We start from the raw sequence: 19,880 nt of genomic DNA on the forward strand, positions 1-19,880 counted from the left end.
CTTTTATCCCCGACTCTGATACGAGTGTTTAGGCCGGTTTGGGTTTAGAGATTTTCCAAATTTTAATTCTAAAATTCTGGAGTGTAAAATTCTTGTGGAGTCCACAGTCAATGTAGTATTGGGCCGAATGACTCAAAACGTAACCTATGTTCTTTGGGCCTTAATTCTCAACAACCCACCACAATTTATAAATTACAAAATCTAGATTATCTACGTACGCCAGCTTCGTATAAAATCAGGTTCACGCGTGAGACACGTGGTAGAAGTCTTATGTTCGGTCCGAAACACTTGTATAAAAACCCAAATCGTTTATTACAAACCTCCTCTGTTTCCGTCTCTATAACTTATTGTATCTCTTTGTCTGTTTTAACGCACACAAAAACGAACACAATTGACAACAGAAAAGACAGTTTAAATTATACTTATATACAACTTGAATTGTGTTATTATGCATATACGATTCAAGTTTAGAAGCGCGGTGAACTTCGACACGGTGGATATCGGAGACCGGCCGTCGATTTCAGTTTTGGAATTGAAGTTGAAGATTATTAGTGTTAAAAAACTTAATTCTTGTCATGACTTTGATTTAGTCTTCTCTGATTTTGTTACTGGTCAAGGTCTCTCGCTCCCTCCCTCCCTCGCTCCCTCTCTCTCTCTCTGTGTGTGTGTGTGTCTCCCTCCCCCTCTCTCCCTCTCTCTCCCTCTCCCCCCTTCTCTCTCTCTCCCTCCCCCCCTCTCTCTCTCCCTCTCTTTGTTTATTTACGGTTCACGTGTGGTTAATTTGGTTTTAGAACTTATAAATGTGTTAATAATATTGCTGATTTTGATTGAATTCAGAGTATAAGGACGAAACTTATCAAATTCCAAGCAATTCAAGTGTGATAATTAGAAGAGTTCCAGCCAGATTAGTTCCTGCAGCTCCGTAAGTTTCTCAAACTTATGCGTTATTTTTATTGTCTGATTCCATTTATTGCTGTATCATTTTGGTGCTTAATTGTTTAAAATCTGACAAGAATAATATTGGGAATAGTGGAGAAGTAGTTACATTCAGAACATAAAGTAAGGTTTTAGACCAGGTTTATAATGTTTTTGTGGTTTTCTGCATTGACCTAATAGATATTAGGAAAAAATAGTACCTCTATATGCACACGAGTGAGTGGGGTGTGAATTGCATTAGAAAATTTGGGCAGTATATGATTTCAGCAATCAGGAAGTGGATGTCAATGGCAAGTTGCCATTTGCAACAAGTTTGACTGCCTCCCTTTTTATAGAATTTATAATTGTTTTGTTGTATATTATTATATTTACCAATCAATTGAAAGGTTTTTGTAAGGAAAAGGATATTAATCATTAATAGTGGCGATGTTTTTATATTGTTTGTAGGCTAATTTGAAAGCGTACAAATATTTATGACATCTTTCCTTATTATGTTGTTTACTTCCCTGATTTTCCTTACTTTTGTGCTAACCTTTTAACTTATGTGCTGATAACCCCTCTAGTTGTAAATTAGTATTCTATATTTCCACATTTTGACTTATTTGGATAGTTACAAACTTACAATGATAGGCGAAAAGAATGTCACAAACTTAATTTTCTGGGTAGTCTATATATTTTAAGTAATTTTTTTGGGGGGGATGGGTGGGTTATTTGAGAATGGAATTCAAGGCTTCTAGTTCAAGTACTACGATCTGCTTTCCCACTGCGTCACTCCTTCAGTTCCAGTTTGGCTTCTTTTTCTTTATAAAAATAAATAAAGTGCATATACCAACTACTCAGTCACTTGAGCTAGCCTCCGTTGTGCAAAAACTGGATTTAAATAGTTGGTGTTTACTCAGTGTCAGCCATCATTTTTGCGGATTACTGTTTTGGTAATCATATTAGTCAGATTTATTGTTGGAGGCAGGGCTCGTCTCAGTGTTGTCCATTCACAATGCTGCAATATCACTTTGTGCTATCATTGAGTTGATTTGTATATAGTGATGTATTGGTTTCCCTCCACTGCCTATCAATATAAAGATCAAAATCTACTCTTATCTTATTGATTTTATATAATTGCTCTTTAATCTTAATTGGATGAAATACTTCCATAACTTATGCTTATTGATTAATAAATAGAAATTTTAACAGTTATAAGCTTTTGGCACTTCTCTAATGGTGCATTACTTTTTGCAGGCCACAAGATCTAGTTGCAAATTTGGGGATGAAGAAATCGAAGCTTCGTGAAAAGGTGCAGTTGCACACATTTTTAGTTTGTTCTATCTAGATGATCTGTTAATTGCATTTTTGTAATTTATAACCGTGTTAGGTGATAGAAATGACAATACATATTTCAGTTAGCGTGATACATTTAATATAATTCTATCCTATTAATTTTCCTAAAATTTTTATCTTACATTTTTTGCAGAGTGGAGAAATAGCTGACTTCGGTGATTTTGGTAATGATTCTTGTGTGGTTCAGGACGAAATTGTTCGACAATCTAATGCAGAATCAAAATGGAAGAATATCTATGACAACGAGCAGGAAAAGGTTGCAGTTTTAAGGTAATTTTTTCTTGTCTTCCTATTACTTCAATTTGGCATGGTTTACATGAATTTCTCAATGCATTAGTTTAATCAGATAGTCTGTATTAAGGTATACATTTTTATTGATTCAGTTACAAGCTTGATGCCTAGTGACTGAGTTTCAGTATTTAATTGTGTGATGCATTCATAGTTTAATTAATGATTGTTTTTTGTATTATATCATATCTCATCTGAAATTGTATATCTTTAGACCTGACATTTGGATTTTTGATTATAATTGTACTAGTAAAAGCTAACTGGATCGGTTTGATAATCCAGGTTAGGGCACCAAAAGCATCAAGCAGGTGACCTTGTTGAGACTATTTCCAAAGGTACTTATTATGCCTTGTGATATAGGTATCACCTTCTTAGTGCTAAACTTACCATTACGCAATGTCAATGTAGGTTCTGATCAGGATTGCACCAAAGGAAAATTTTCACCAAAAAAGCCGGAACCAAAAATTCAAGAGCATGTGAAGCTGGAAAAGTAAACGTTTCTGATTTCTCCCTTCCTCCGTACTCTTCTTTTTCTTCTTACATCCAAATGTATTTACGCCTCTGTCATACTAATTTTATTTTGAAAATTGTATAGAAGAGTCGTTCATCTCTACGATTTAGCTGAGCAAAATGCTTCGTTACCATCAGAACTTAGATGTGCCATCTGCAACAAATTTCTCAGGGACGCTATGATGATACCATGCTGCCAACACAGTTTTTGTGAAAGATGTGAGTTACTTGGATTTTAGTTATCTGTCTTCTTTCTTATGTTTGAAGTTTGAACCCTCTATTCCTTTGTTTCTGAACGGAAAGAGGCAATTGGCTCTGCAGTCTGCACATAACTGCATAACTGCCATTTGCCAACTTTTTAAATCGTAATTTTGCTGCACTGTTACTAGTCATAAAATTTATAGCAGGAGCTCAAGTCACTAATTTTTGCAGCTTATGAATTTTGATTTCTGTGATTTTGCAGGCATTCGCAGGGTTCTCAGTGAGAAGGCAAAGTGCCCTCGATGTTCCTCACAAAAATTTATGGAAGCAGATTTGCTTCCTAATTTATCTCTTAGGAAAGCAATTGAGCATTTCCTTGAATCTCAGAATCAACTCTCTGTTTCAGAAAATGCACTGCGGAGATTTGCCCCAGGTAGGACTTATTATTAACAAACTTGTAGGTATTTCTTTCTTTAACTGTGGCTGACAGGGAGGGACTGGTGGTTTTTTATGCTCAAACTAGTTAATAACCTTTATAACACATAATTGCAGACGAAGAATCTGGAATCCAGGCTAAAGATCTCTCTAGTGCTGTGACTATCGTTCAAAAGAGGCCAAATAAACCGGTATACCCTTCGGCTATGGAGAGAGGATTAAATTATCCCACTAAAAACTTGGTGCCAGACAAAGTTTTAAAGGGGATTCCTTCATTTCGATACAAAGAACTAATTGGTGGAGAAGGCGATGTATATTCTCAGCATGCGTGTTCCCAAAGTGAGACAGGAAATCAACCAGGTCTTGCTGATTTCCAAGGAGAGAATGATCCTGTCCATTTGCCTCAAATTCATATGCAAGAGAGAGGTAACTTTAATATTTTATTTTCGCTCTTTCTATAACCCTGGTTTGTGTTATACTGCTATCGTTAACTCTATAAGTGCTTTGGGTCTCCATTTTAGCTAAATTTTCCTTCTCAATGCAAAGATACATGTGCTAGTTTTATATTCACCTTGGTATTATATTAATTATGTTAGATATTTGTATTAAGTAATGATCTTGACTGCAACAGATGAAGATGGAAAAGTTTCAACTACTGCTACATACAGAAAGGTATGTTCTAAGACTGTAATTCTCCCTCTTACAGCACTACTAAAATTATATTTGGGTGTTGCTAGTTTTTAAGTTACTTAGAGTTCATGCATGTTATGCCATGAGGGCATTTGTCAGGAACTAGGGTTTCTGACTTTGTGTTTTTGAATATTTTGTGATTTTCTGATTTATGAGAAGTAGAAATGTAAACAAGCAGAGATTATAGACTAGAATCTATAGAGAAGCAGAGAATTTAGGTGAAGAACAAATAGAATAAGCACAAAGAATCAAGTAATTTGAAGAAGAAGACATAATTCTGTTATAGAGTGAGAAAGAGTTTAGAGAGAGAGATTTTGGGGGAATAGAATTTCTTTTCATAAAATGCATAATCTGAACATTACAACTGATGAGTCTATTTATAGGCTTTACTGAATACTGAACCCCTAAGTAATTGGTAAAATACCAGTTTACCCTTACTAGCTTAATATATTGTAGTCTGCTATTAGAAATACAATCTACTATTAATACTAGTAATAAGCCTGACTGTCTCTTCCTCCTGACAATCCCCCCTTCTTCAGATCCAGCTTGTCGTGCTGGGAGTAGGAAATCTGGAAAATTAAGTTTCAGAAGATCTTCATCTTTCGAGGTAGCTTCATCACTGCTAAAGCCCTTCCATTGTATCAAAACCTGATGCACCACTCTGTGATCCTTCACAATATTCCTAGTGTCCAGACTCCTTAGGGGACTGAGGTCAAATACTCCTTGCTCATTAACCTGAGGCAGCTGTCTCATAGCTTTAACCTGTCCCATAGCTTTTTTTTAACTGAGACACATGAAAAACAGGGTGAACTCTTGAAGTTTCTGGCAAATCTAGTTTATAAGCAGCTTCACCTATCTTCTCCAGAATTTTATAGGGTCCAAAATACCTTGCTGACAACTTTAAATTCTTTCTAATTGCCACTATTACCTGTCTGTAAGGCTGTAACTTCAAATAAACCAAATCTCCCACCTCAAAAACTCTCACAGACCTTTTGTTATCAGCAAAACTTTTCATTCTGAGCTGAGCCTTCTCCAATAACTCCTTTAGTAATGACCACTGTTGCTGTCTGACATTCAACATTTCCTCCAAGGAAGACAAATTAGTATGAACCCTGTCCAGTAGTGATATATGTCTTGGCTTGACTCCATACACCACTTGATATGGAGATGTATTTAAAGTTGTATGAAAGGTGGTATTATACCACCATTCAGCAACAACCAACCATGTAACCTAGTTCCTTGGTGTCTGACTAGTCATACTCCTCAAGTACTGTTATAGGCACTGATTGATTCTCTCTGTGCAACCATCAGACTGTGGGTGGTAAGCTGTGCTGAGACACAATCTGGTTCCAGAAATTTTGAACAGAGTTTGCCAAAACTGACTCAAGAATAAGCTATCTCTGTCACAGACTATGGATGCCGATAATCCATGTAATCTGTAAACTTGCTCAAAGAATGTCTGAGCTATTCCTTTAGCTGTAATAGGGTGGTTGAGGGATATGAAATGGGCATACCTACTAAACCTGTCAACCACAACCCATATTACTTCAAAACCTTTTGATTTTGGAAGACCTGTAATAAAATCCATAAATATATCTTTCCATGGTTCCTGAGGAATAGGTAAAGGTACTAAAAGGCCAAGGGTTTTAACAGTCTCTCCTTTCACCTGCTGGCACACCTCACACTCTCTCACCCACCTTCCCACATCTTGTCTTATTAAAGACCAATAAAAATACTCTGATATTCTTTTATAGGTGGCCCTATTTCCAGAATGTCCTCCTACCCCCTTAAAGTGTAATTCCTCAAAGATTTGTTTCCTCAAATCTCCTGCACCTCCAATCACCCATTTCCCTTGATACTGTAGCAACCCTTGCTGTAAATAGTATTGTTATGGACCCAACTTGTTGACAGCAGTATCAAGAATGAGGTCTTCAATCTCTTTATCCCCTGCATAACTCTCAGCAATCTGCTCCTATGACGGCCTCAACCCCGGGGTCAGGAGTTGACGTCATCAACAACAATAGTAACAACAAAATGTAATCCAACCTAACATTATTACATAAACACAACCCCCTTACCAACCCCCTTACCAAGATCTTTTCCAGTGACTTAGGTTACAATCATCACAAAACCAACTTACTACAAACAATCCTGACAATACTATCTTAATACAGTAACTTAACAGACCATTTTTGGTCGAACACTACTACCTCAGAGGAGCCTGACACGGAAGGAACTGGAACTCTGCCCTGACTACTACGGAAGAATCTCCTAGGCATCTACAATACATATATAAAACATTCTGCAAGGGTGAGCAATCAATTGCTTAACAGTACCACTATATGAATAACGAGTAACGCAATTTATGATAAAACAATGATAGGAACATAAATTATAGCTTGTTTGCAAAACATGGTAAACATTCATAAACTGGATATTCAAAACTAGCATGCTCTGTAAGACAAGAACATTAGTCGTGTGCTGTGTATAAATACCAGAGTTAAATTCTAGCATGCTATCTCATTTCCAAATCATCTGTTTCATACAAGTTGATTTGTTAAACAATTTCAAAACCGAATCAATCAAATCTATTGGACGTTCAACGGGTGAAGATAGCTGATCAGTCTATCATCACCGGACAGCGACTAACGGCCGTCCAGAATAAAGAATGTGTTCCGGAACTAGGAAGACTTGCTAGGTCTTTCCCCCACGCTGGACTAATCGGTTAAACAGAGCGCCCAACCGAATTAGCCTCTTACGCCTACTCATCTCCAATAGATTAACTGAATTCCCATTTTACCTCTTTCCAAACTCCACGACATAGGTGGATCAAAACATTCCACGACGTAGGTGGATCAAAACATTCCACGACATGGGTGGATCAAAATTCTTCTCTTATCCAGTTTTCCAAAACCACTTTTATATATCGCAGATGCCTAGAAGACCGATCAGACCTTGGTAGAACCGTGTTTCAGCCCCTTCAGACCCAGCTCTTCAGAGGTAGTTAGTATCAGACCATGTGCGGTCTGTTGAGTTGCTGAATAAGTTAGTGTGCCAGACTTTTTAAATAAATAGTTTGTAATAATGTGTGTGGCTTGGATCATACTTGAACCTGGATCGGATCTTGGTATGGGGCCGTGTTAGTTTATAATAATAATAATAATCTTGTTGTTTATATTTCTGTTTGTCGTGTTTGGTGACGTCAACTCCTGACCCCGGGGTTGAGGCCGTCACAGTTGATATCAGAGCTACAGGTTCAAGTCCCTGATTCAGGTTAGGAATTGAGTCAAAAAGATATAGAACTGTGTCTTAAGGTGTGAGTCAGCAACTCATATAGAGGAGCAAACTTTAGAGTCAGTCGAGGGTTCCGACGACGTTATCCTGACTACCTCTGAGGAGCTGGGTCCTGAAGGGGCTGAGACACGGTTCTGCCAAGGTCTGATCGGTCTTCCAGGCATATGCGATATATATATAACAGGTTGCAAGGGTGAGTATAATCGCTCAGCAGTACCAACATATGAATATCAAAATAGAACAGTAATGTAAACAGTTATAGGAACAGAACTATCAATATGAAATCCGCAATATGTAAATCATTCTGAGTATCAGTAAATAAGAAAAGCTGAGATCGCTGGATATCACTGACTAGCATGCTCAAAACAAACGTAATTGTGTGCTGTGTAAGTACCAGAGTCCAATTTTAGCATGCTATTCACATTTATAAATCCACTGTATCAATTACTTATTCCCTTACGGGAACCACAAAGCCAAATCAGATACGTAACGGGTATGTGAAGACAGCTGATCAGGCTATCAACACCAGACGGCTCCAACTGCCATCCCGTATACCTGTTCCGGAAATCAGAGACTAGCTAGGACTAATCGGTTATGAAATGCGCGCAACCGAATTAGTCTCTTACGCCACCTCAATAGACCTACTCTGGCCCCTATGTATCCCATATCTGATCGTTTTATCCGGTTTTCAAAACACTTGTACCTATCTCATTTCAAAACCATTCATTTTAACAGCACACGTAAAACTGGTTCACAAATCATTTTATTTCAAGATAGGTAACTTTCGAAGTTACTTTTCCCCAAAACAGGTTTGAAAACAATTATTTATAACTACAGGGAATACATAACTTAAAACGTTACTATTCCTTTACGAGAATAAAACAAAAGTTTATTCATTCGTACTAAACCATAAAAGAATGGTCAGGGTACTTGTCTTGCAACGCTTTTGGAAACCCTAAGTAGCTTTTACACTGACTTCGGTCCTGACGATACTCGACTGGGATCTACAGTAACAGAATACCCTAATTAGTTATACCGACATGCTTGATATCTTCGAATCCTATTAACCCAATTCGATAACCTTACTCGTATAATAATTATACACGTATTCACATAATCCGTATTCAAATAGGGATAAAACGTTTTATATTATAAAATACGATCCTCTTATTTAAAATAAATTTTTAGAAAAATTTTGACGACGACTCCTCTATTTACGAGCCTGCCCGTCGAAACATAATCGACGTCAACAACCAACAAATCACAAGTCTCGCCACAATACAAATTCTACAGTCACGCAATTATTTACGTACAACTCCAATATACGATTTATTTTTATTTATTTATAAAATTAGGACTCAAAATCAATTCATCACCGTCCACCGTTGACTCACCGAAGTTCATCGTCAACGGCGGTACAATTTATTGGTGCCCGACATAATACGGGTTTCCGAATAAATTACACCGATTAAAATATTTTCCCGCAATGAAACCTTTTATTTCACGAATATTATTCAAATAAATTTCCTGCAGAATAACAAATAAAATTATTATAATATTCTAATTTGAAATTTACAAAACAGGAGAGGAACAACAAAAACAACACAGAACCGAACATCACCCAACTGAACACACAACCGCACGCAGCCCACGCGCCACCACCCCCACCGGAATCGGGGAAGGGCGGCGATGGGGAATAGGGAAAAAGAAGGCAACCAGACACAGCTCTACTTGCACACACACATATACACACAGGTGTATACATATATATACATAAACAGGAGCCAAATCGCAGAAGTTACCGAAAAACAAGCCGGAGAAATTGAACACAAACGGCGGCAATCACCGGGAAGCAAGGGGAGAGGAAGAAACCAAGAGGAAGAGAAAAGAAAACGAAAGAGAACGATCGAGAGAGACTGGAAAGAGAGAGAGATTGAGATTGATGTTAAAACAAGTGACTCACCCCTCCTACTCAATTACACGACACGTGTCCAAATTAAATGGATACGTGTCGTTTTCTGACTGACTGCAAGCCGATTCGTATTGTTTTAATCTATCTTGATAATACAATCTACGAATAAATATTTACTCAAAACCGTACCAAATTAATCTTAAAATTTCATAAATATTCCAAAGTTTAATAAAAAATAAATTTTGAAATTTTAAGACATTTTTTGAAACGCAATTTATACCCGCTTTTAACAAATAAACAAATCAACGCGCGGGTGACTCACAACACACTATTCAAAACTTCTTTTCATTTTAATCACATTTTAGAGATAGGTACTTTTCAGAAGTTACTTTTCCCCAAAACATATTTTAAATAATAAAACGTTTCTATTCCATTACGAGATTAAAACAATAATCTATTCATACGTACTGAACCATAAAAGAATGGTCAGGGTACTTGCCTTGCAGAGCTTTACAACTATTACTGATTGACTTTGAGCCGACTCTGACTCTCAGGCTTTATCGTCTAACCACTAGATCACCCTGGACTCGACTTCAACACTCAGGTCCTTCGATTGGAACCTTAGTGAGCTTGTCGACTGACCACCAGGCTATCTTTAGTCAAATACCAACTCTCGGGCCATCCGACTAGAACCTACAGAGTCGAACTACCCTATATTAGGCAACCAATTATGCTTGACATATCCTCGCTACCGGTTCTACCCAAACGATACCAAAACCCGACTCGTAACTATACATATTACTATAAGACATGGAACAACCAGTAGTTCACGTATTCAAGACTCGGTTCCATACTCAATTTCTGAAATCACATATACCCGTCGCTTTGAGAAAACAGGGTTGTCAATTATATAACAAAACATTTGTCACAATACGTAAGTAGGTTCCACAAAGTACTTATTTATAAGTATACAAGTATATACGTTCGACTGGTATCTCCGACAATTACAAGATACATTCCCGTATTTTTGAATTTAATTTTCCGAAAATCGGGCAGCGTTTCCTCTGTTTATCGGCCTACCCGTCGAAACATAAATCGACGTCCCAATTCACAACAACGCCAACCAACAATTACAATCACAATCCCAGTAATCTCGAATAATAATATTTAACTACTATTTCGCATCGAACTTATAAATAAACTTTATACATTTATTATTTATTTACATTAGGACTCAGAATCGCGTCATCACAGTCCACCGCCGGCTCGCCGAGGCTCATCGCCGACGGCAGTAGATTTTGCGGATACCCGATTAATGTGCGGGTTTCTAACGCAAAAATTCCACCGATTAATTTGAAATTATACCGCACGAATAATTATTTCATGAATACCAATCAATTTTTTTCTGCAGAGAAAATAAAATAAAATAAGAATAAGAATTCCAAGCAGAATACCTGAACAAACAAGCCGGAAAAAGCAAGGTACGGCGAACAGGGGAACACAGCAGCATACAACACACACGCGAATACACACCCGCAGACCAGGCCACCACCACCTCGTCGGAAAACCGAGGAAGGGCGGCGTTACCTGGCCCACAACCGAATTACACAATACACACACAAGATTGTATATGCATGTATATATAATTCGAAAAATCAAACGAAACCGGGACAACAATCGAACATGAATGGCCGGAAAAAGACAGCGTTGAACTCACCGGAGCAGAGAACAGATCGGGGGGCAAGAAAAGAAAGAGAGGAGGAGAGTTATCGAATGAATGAAAGAGGGAGGAGGATAGGGATGTACATGCCACACAATATTCCCGTAAAATTAATTCAGACTCGCAATTAATAACTTAACAAATAATTTACGGGTAAAAATAACCCGTAAATTTACGAGAATAGCTTTAAAATTCTTGAAATAATTTGAAGTTACTAAATAAAACTTTTGAAATTTTTAAATCATTTTTGGAACGCGACTAATACCCGCATTTAACGATTTAACGAAAGAACGTGCGGGTGAATTAAATCCAAAAAAATTTCAATTTTTTTTTAAAATTCTCGGAATATTCCAAACTTAATGAAATATGAGTTTCGAAATTTTTGAAGCGATTCTAAATTTAATATCGAATTTAACCATAAATATGCCAAATAAATCACAGGGGAATAATAAATCAATAAAATAAATTTCCATAATTTCTAAAAATCCCTAAAAATTCATATTGAAATTATAAAACACTCAAAATTATTTTCGAAATAATTTCTAATTTTATAAAAATAAAACTGCAAGTAAACCACTAATAATTATTCAATTTAATCTACAAAACACGATAGTGATAAATAAAATCACCTATTATGAAATAATACAACACATACAATCCATAACGACTGCAACACATAGCTGACAACAGTAACACATTTTATTTACTCAATTATTTAATAGTTATACATTTGAATAATGCGAAATTATACGAGTCGTTATAGCTCCATCCACTGTGGTACCACAGCAGAAAGCTAATGGCAATTACCTTCTATGATCACCTTGGAGTCAGAAGTAAGTTCAACATCCTTCCCCTGCCACTTAAATTTCAAAGCCCGAGCTTCAAAGTTGCATTGAAATTCTCCAAGTTTTGTTAGCCACTCCACTCCTAGTATAATCTCCCAATCTTGTATATCTGCCACCTAAACCTCACCACCCAAACCTCAGTGTTGAATTCCACATTTTGCCATTTCCATTTGAATGCCGAGCATTTCTCACTGCTGTTAAGTATCTCTCCATTAGGTAGCTTAATCTGAATTCCTGACTGCATTTCCGATACTAATTCCAGGTCCAAACAAGCCTTTCTGCTAATCAAATTGAGAGTGCTGCCACTGTCAACCAGCATCTTCACCTCTTTATCCTTGTAATTTCCTTTAAACTGGATGGGAATAGACTGTGTTGGTCTTTTCACTCCTAGAGCAGTCAATATGATCTCCTGAGTTTTCATCTCATTCAAATCTTCAGTTGGATCCTCATCATATATAGGAGTACCTGCATACTCCTCTTCTTCCTCGAGTACCATTAAGAAGTTCTGTGGTCTTTTGCACTCATGTCCTTTTGAGAACTTCTCATCACAATAGAAGCATAAGCCTTTCTGCCTTCTTTCCTCTCTTTGAGCATAAGTCAATGGCCTAGGCTTAGAAGAAATACTTTCTGGTGCTTTACTTGATACCAGCAAAGGTGCTTTACCAGTAACAGTTGCTCCTGTAGTTGCCACACTCTTACTTGTACCTGCTCCCACTGAATTAGCCTTGTTGCCAAATACAGTAAACTTCTTTGGTTGACTTGAATGCTCATAATACCTAGCCAATTTAAGAGCCTGTTCCGGAGAGCTTGATTCCAGCAACCTTATCATGCCTTTAATCTCATGTTGTAACCCTCCAACTAGGGCCGTAAACGAACCGAGTTGATCGTTAGGCTCGACTCGACTCGACTCGTTAAGTAATCGAGCTCGAGTTCGAACAAGAAAATATGCTCGTTTAGCTTATCGAGTCGATCCGAGTTTTACAAGTGGTTGACTCGAACTCGACTCGAGATCGACTCGAGATCGACTCGACTCGTTAAACTCGACTCGAACTCGACTCGATAAGCAATATGCATAAAAAAATCTAAATATATACATGAGCATGCTCTATTCTCTACCTGTGTATTCTTAGTTGGATTGGACTTAAATTTTATATTATTTGGGTTGGGCCTTTTTGGACTCTAATTGTGAAAAAAGAGCAAAAAAAATTAAAAAATTAATGACCAACTCGAACTCGACTCGAGTTCGACTCGACTCGAAAAGTTCGTGAACAACTCGAGCTCGACTCGGTTGTTAACGAACTCGAGTTCGAACATGAAAATCTGATCGTTAAACTTTTCGAACTCGACTCGTTAAGAAAAAACTCGAACTCGAACTCGTTAAGGAAAAACTCGACTGGACTCGGTTCGTTTACAGCCCTACCTCCAACAAAGTTCTCCAAAAAATACTCTTTAGTCAAATTAGGAATCTTCTTCAGTAATTGACCCCTGCACTTTTCAAAGTCATCAAAGTACTCCTCCACTGAAGTTACTTGTTGTAATTTCTTGAATTTATCAAATACTAAATCAGTCTCCACTTCATCAAACCTAGATGTGAAGGCCTCAGAGAATTGTTGCCAAGTAACACTGTCATTCCCAATCATGAAGGACTTGTACCAAGATCTAAGAACTCCACTCAGGTGCATGGCTGCTATAGCAGCTCTCTTCCTATCATTAACCTCATAAATTGTGAAGTATTCTTCACAATCCCTAAGCCATTCCAAAGAATCAGTTCCTTCTCTATAAACTGGAAAAGACAACTTGAGGTGCCTCAGACTCTAATTATCTTTCAGAGTTCCTCCATTGCATCCACCAGTCTTAACATCTTCATCCACCTTATACTTCCTGTGAATAGTCTTTTGCCTCTCAGAAGCAGCATGTGATGGATCTCTGAACATGCCTTTTTGAGAAAATTGTGGAGTTACATTCTCCTTGTAATCCTCCGATTCTTCCCCATAGAGATTCTCAACTTCAGCTTGTCTACTAGACTTCTGATTCATTCCAACCACAAGCAACTCCATCTGTCTTTGAAATCTCTCAATTTTTTCATCAGTACCTAGCAGGTGACCTTGTAAGTCCTGCTTAAAGCTCCTTGATGAGAAGTCTCTACAAACTCATCATCCATGTAATAGCTCATTCTCTCAGGCAATATATCAAACAGTTTATACTCACTAATCTCAATACTTCACAGATCTGCATTAAGTAGCAGTTCTCCGCTATTTTATCCCCACAACAACTAAAATCAACCACAAGTAAACTAACTTCACTCCAAATCTCAGATCTAATCACAAATCCTTAACAGACAGCTCAAAACAGTACTAATGCAACTCTATAGTACTATTACCTCTACTATTTTTTGTGTTTTTCTTCACTGAACAACTAAAACAGCTAAGTAATTTCTAAACGAGATCAATCACAGCTAGAACAGCTCCTGTACATGCTAAACATGATTGAAATTCAACAGATTTATAAGGTATAGTAGAGAACAAGACACCTGAACAGATTTTGAGAAATTTCTGGACTTGCAGCTGAGATTACTGCAATAACTAGCTCGCTCTGCTCGGTTTAAGCTGCTGAACAAAGTAGAAGCAGTGGTAGATCCAATTCTGAAGCTCTGATACCAATTTGTCAGGAACTAGGGTTTCTGACTTTGTGTTTTTGAATATTTTTGTGATTTTCTGATTTATGTGAAGTAGGAATGTAAACAAGCAGAGATTATAGACTAGAATCTGTAGAGAAGCAGAGAATTTAGGTGAAGAACAGATAGAATAAGCGCAGAGAATCAAGTAACTTGAAGAAGAAGACATAATTCTGTTATAGAGAGAGAAAGAGTTTAGAGATTGAGACAGATTTTGGGGGAATAGAATTCCTTTACATAAAATGCATTATCTGAACATTACAACTGAGGAGTCTATTTATAGGCTTTACTGAATACTTAACTCCTAAGTAATTGGTAAAATATCAGCTTACCATTACTAGCTTAAGATATTGCAGCCTGCTATTAGAAATACAATCTAATATTAATACTAGTAATAAGCCTGACTGTCTCTTCCTGACAATATACACCTTAAAACTGTATACTGGCAACTCCTGATTTGCTGTGTTAGCTAGATGCATGATGAATTAATGGTTGAAGTATTATAAGATAAGCAATTCGGTCATTGTCTTTGGGAAGAAAGGGACGCTTGAAATAAAATAATAAAAATGAAGGAAAAAGTTAACTTGTTTTTCATTTTCGTACCTTTTTCAGTTAGAGCCAGTGAAATGGGAGCAGCCTAAACTGTGAAAATATGGAAATGGAAAACCTTTTGTGAAAAGAATATACAACTTTGGACCTTAAATTAGTTAATAAGATTAATTTGACAGCTTATTACATCAGTACCAAATTATCATGTCAATATATACATGTATCGCGGCATCTTTTTCACTATTCTCAAAATATTTTTTTTTTTGATTTTTTTGAATCAGGCGGACCGTACATGTTACATGTGTGGTGCTCCAGACCATTTTATAAGAGACTGCCCCCTTGCCAGTGGTTCACACTCTATACCACAGACAGGTAAAATGCTGCTCCATTTGTTTGTTTGTTCACAATTATAAGTTTAAGCTTATTGCAACATAGTATTGTTCAAATTCCAGGTAATTTTGTGTGTGCAGTAGGGGGCATGGCAGCTCAAGTTACACCATATTGGAACAACACTGCATTTGGTCCTATGAGGCCTTACACTACCATGTATGCAAATACTGGAATGATACCCTTCAATGCATCTATGGTTCCTGTCTCACCTATTGGAATTTATCCGTGCATGTCGTATATGTATGGTCACATGCCTGATTTTGGGTAAGTTTCTATTAAATTTACTGCGGTCTTTAATAAGAAAATTCCCATTCAATCCAAGTCAGACTAACAGTTAAAAGTTAAAACATCTTGCAGTTGCAATCCTGGGATGGCTGGCGTGGCCCCCTTTGTAGGGGACAGATTAGAGGACCCCTCTAGACATGCAAAGTTTTTGGGGACTCAGAATTGTGATATTGGAGGGAACCATTTTAATGATTACATGATGAGGTATCTTGTTACTAAGATGAATTGAATTCCTTCTTTCTGTCTCACCTTCTGCACAGTAATCCTAACCCACATCTCTTATCTTAGTTGTCTACTTGATTGGTTTCTTTTTGGGTTGTGTGGTCATTGTCCTGAGTAAGTATGCTTCTTAGATCTGTTCAAAGTGATTGCCTTAAGTAATGTGCTTTTTAGATCCATTCACAGCAGTTTCTTAAATCAGTACTGGAAAACAAAGAACCCCTGTTTTATATCCTCTTAATTACTAATTTACGCAACATGAACTTGTAGTGCACACAATTAGCTTTTAACATAAAATGCTGATAATATGGTTTTATCTGCCGGTTAAATACTTGTGTTCGTAACTTAATTGGGTTATCATTATGCAGCCTCCAGGTTGGACTTTAATCATAAATTCTCGGTGTTTTTGTGAAAAAAAATCCATTAATCTGGTTAACAGAGTTTCTAGTTTCTCTTTTCATATTGGATCTCTGATAGACCTCTGCTTCTTAGGAGACAACCTTCTGATGACGAAGATGAGGATATACAGACGGATCACCACAATTTGCCACAAGGATCACAAGAATACTTATCTCATTCAGTGAGGGAAAATAGTGGGAGCTACTTGGGAAAAAAACATACTCAAAGATCACGAAGAACTGATCTGCATGGCGAACATTTTTACCATGACATGCATTCTGTGCATGACCAACATGGAAAGAAATCTCGCTCATTAAGTGGTAAAAGGGATCGGGCAAATCATGCCGAGAGATCAAATATGGAAGTGGAATATATGTCCAATAGCTCTGACAGATACGATGGTGAAAGACATAATTATGATCATCATGATATCACTAGAAATAACCGTGTGAGCAGGGGCCATTATGGCAGTGATTCTAGTTGCAGTCGACGTCATGGCGAGAAAGATAAAAAAAAGGTTTTCTCTGATGACAAAGCTTTCAGTAAGAAACATGGCAGACAGTTTGGACCAAGAGCGGAACTAAGTTCTTCTCGGGATAAGAAAAAGCAGTGCAGAGGGGAAGATCACAGCCGAGGTTATAATCATTATAGAGATGGCTCTGAATGCATTCGAAATGAATTATCTGGTAGGTCAAAGATGGTCAGGCGGGATGATGACCGGAGAGAGGATTACTATTAATCAAAGCGTAGAAGAGTTCACTAAGAGGGAAAGGGAATATATGCATGGCTCGGAGGAAACGTGGAAATGAAGTAACATAATTATCACAGGTTATGTTGTACCTGTACATTACAGTAAGGTATCTTGTATCCGTTTGGGTATAGTTACAAATTCATAGTTATAATCCTTCAAATTATTTAGGCAAGGACACCAAAAAGACTAAAACGATGAATATAACCAGACTTGCTAGGAACTAATTTGCAACCTTTTGTTGGCTTTTTTGATACAGAGATTAGACTCGTGGATCTGTGGATCTTTGGACAGTAAGATCAGAATTATTTGTGTTAATTTGTGACAACTAACCGTTTTCACATATTATACTTGAGCTGCAGTAGCCAAGTAAAAATGTTTTTGCCTGAACTATGCTTAAATAAAGGTAGCATTTTGATGTTCATGTGCTCCTCAACAACTTTTTCGACGAAGACACTGTAGCTGTTTAAGGTATGTATCCTACTCAATAGATGCTTTGTGTCACCTCCATGTGTGTGTGAGATTTGGAACGGAAAGAGATATGAAGTTGTCTTTGAGTGTGAGATTGGAACGGAAAGAGCGCAAAGGATTATAAAAATGTCTTCATCAAGATCTGATTACTGAGTTATATATACCGCAAAAGGATTGTTGATAGGAATGAGTTATGAGGATGATCTGGGATCCCATTAGGCCTGCGCAAGCAGGGAATGACTTGCTTGGTTAACGTTATCTTACCTAATCAAACTTATCAATCAAACACCAACACATTTGAATAACCGTTCCAATTCCATTATCCGGGTTAGAATATCATGAACCAAACGGCTAAAAACGTAAATCAGTATCGAAATTTTGAAGTTAGACTTGAGCTACAATATTACTTGCACGATTATAATTCCTTAGAATTATAGATTAGTTGGTTTGTATTCAGATGAGAATATTTTTAACTGAGAATTGTGGGAAACTAGGACAGTCTTTAAAATAGACAGGGTGGTGGACGTCGTGATTCGTTCACATATATCTATATAGACGTGCAGTTTTCTGTCAACCAAGTCGTTGTAGTATAGTGGTAAGTATTCCCGCCTGTCACGCGGGTGACCCGGGTTCGATCCCCGGCAGCGGCGTTATTTTTTTCTAAAAAATTTATTTTTGTTCATTCTAGGCTTCAAACTGCAAATGTACAAGTTTGTGTTTTTCTGAGAAGACAAGTTTAAGTGTTTTTTGTATGAATGTTTTTGTCGAAGTAATCATAGTTGAACTTCGTAACTTCATGTTCGTCCTTTGATATAAGTTTGTATCGAAAGAATGTACTACGAATAGCACTTGGGGAAAATAATCCTTTATAACATTTGTTACAAGTTTGTACGTGAAATATGTAAGTGCAATAGATTTTAACAACACTTAATCAAAGGACTTTTTAAGTTTGGACATCATTGAATTTGATTTTTTTTTTATATTTGCAAGTGTAGTTCTTTCGAGTTTAATATGTGAAAAATCCAATTTTCGCAATTGTACTTGTTTCTAGTCTACTTCTGCAAAATATATAGGTAGTCGGAGACCCATGAAAGCCGAGTTCAATGATGTCCCTGTCTGCTAAAATTTTTTAGAACACATAAAAATAAACTTAATAACTTCTTAAATTTTAATTTTTGCACCAATATACCTATCTATCAATATGGTTCAGAACTGTTCATTTTTGCCCCTAAAATGTTGGAAATGTAGCTTTCTACCCTTGAAACGGGAAAAAAAATTGTTGTATTTCGGCTGGTTGAAGGATAAAAAAATAAGTTTTCGATATTTCAGGAAAAAGTGTAGAGTTTTGAACCACACGGGCGGATACAAGGGTGGTATCATGTAGGGGCCAGCGGGGACACGTGCTCCCACAGAATGAAAAATTAATGATTTTTTATTAAAAAATTAAAGTGTATATATATATTTTAGTGTGCCCCACTAAAAAAGTTGAAGTGCCCGTATAATATTAATAAGTTTTTCAAAATTTGAGTTATATTTAGTTTTATTTATAGTTATATGATCATAAATTAGAGATTAAATGGTTGAAATACAATTTTTTTCAGCATGTAGTATAAAAAATTTGAAAAATCTAATGAAAATGACAAAAAAATCAAAATAAATTTGGACCCCTAGCGCGTAACATAATACCGTAATATAGTCATTTAAGTACATAGCGCTTCAAAAAAATTGGACTATAAATCCGCGACTGCGCGAATATGTATATTGATGTAAATTATAAGCCTTAAAATGTAATCCTAAAAAAAGTTTCGGGTCTTGTCTTTTGACATGTTTTAATTCAGTTTTTCTGTCAACCATTGTTTTCAGTTTTGTTCTTTGAGTTGCGATTATAGTCTCTTCATTAATTCAGTTTCATTAATGGCCAGACAAAGTAGTATAATACAGGAGATAGATGAGGGTTTTGCAATGATTACTTTAGAAGA

General features: G+C 36.8%; 1 protein-coding gene and 1 non-coding gene across 5 annotated transcripts; both read left to right on the forward strand.

Moving 5' to 3' along the window:
• The first annotated feature begins 312 nt into the window (after positions 1-312).
• On the forward strand, positions 313-18,715 carry LOC141684622 (uncharacterized). 4 transcript variants are annotated; one of them, XR_012560653.1, is made up of 15 exons: positions 314-617; positions 838-922; positions 2,173-2,227; positions 2,405-2,541; positions 2,842-2,894; positions 2,968-3,049; positions 3,155-3,288; positions 3,533-3,703; positions 3,823-4,131; positions 4,337-4,377; positions 15,671-15,761; positions 15,842-16,043; positions 16,137-16,268; positions 16,776-17,539; positions 17,690-18,715. XR_012560653.1 is itself a non-coding variant. In XM_074489682.1 (14 exons), the coding sequence occupies exons 1-14, from the start codon at positions 449-451 to the stop codon at positions 17,419-17,421; spliced, it is 2,301 nt and encodes a 766-aa protein (XP_074345783.1). In that variant the 5' UTR covers positions 313-448; the 3' UTR covers positions 17,422-18,715. The 4 variants fall into 4 exon arrangements, 3 of the variants coding, with proteins under 3 accessions (XP_074345783.1, XP_074345782.1, XP_074345784.1); XM_074489682.1 differs by having other exon boundaries at positions 313-611; positions 16,776-18,715; XM_074489681.1 differs by having other exon boundaries at positions 16,776-18,714.
• TRNAD-GUC (transfer RNA aspartic acid (anticodon GUC)) lies at positions 18,480-18,551 on the forward strand. Its single transcript has one exon. It is a non-coding gene; the product is annotated as a tRNA-Asp (tRNA).
• Positions 18,716-19,880: the final 1,165 nt, after the last annotated feature.

Source organism: Apium graveolens, chromosome 9 (genome assembly GCF_009905375.1).
Source record: "Apium graveolens cultivar Ventura chromosome 9, ASM990537v1, whole genome shotgun sequence".
NCBI lineage: Eukaryota > Viridiplantae > Streptophyta > Magnoliopsida > Apiales > Apiaceae > Apium > Apium graveolens.

Bases quoted from the DNA above. Each gene is read 5' to 3' on its own strand.
- LOC141684622 (XM_074489681.1), top strand. From the start codon at position 449: ATGCATATACGATTCAAGTTTAGAAGCGCGGTGAACTTCGACACGGTG. The intron at 2,895-2,967 runs GTACTTATTATG...ATGTCAATGTAG, and splicing joins TGTTGAGACTATTTCCAAAG to GTTCTGATCAGGATTGCACC. The intron at 16,044-16,136 runs GTAAGTTTCTAT...AACATCTTGCAG, and splicing joins GGTCACATGCCTGATTTTGG to TTGCAATCCTGGGATGGCTG.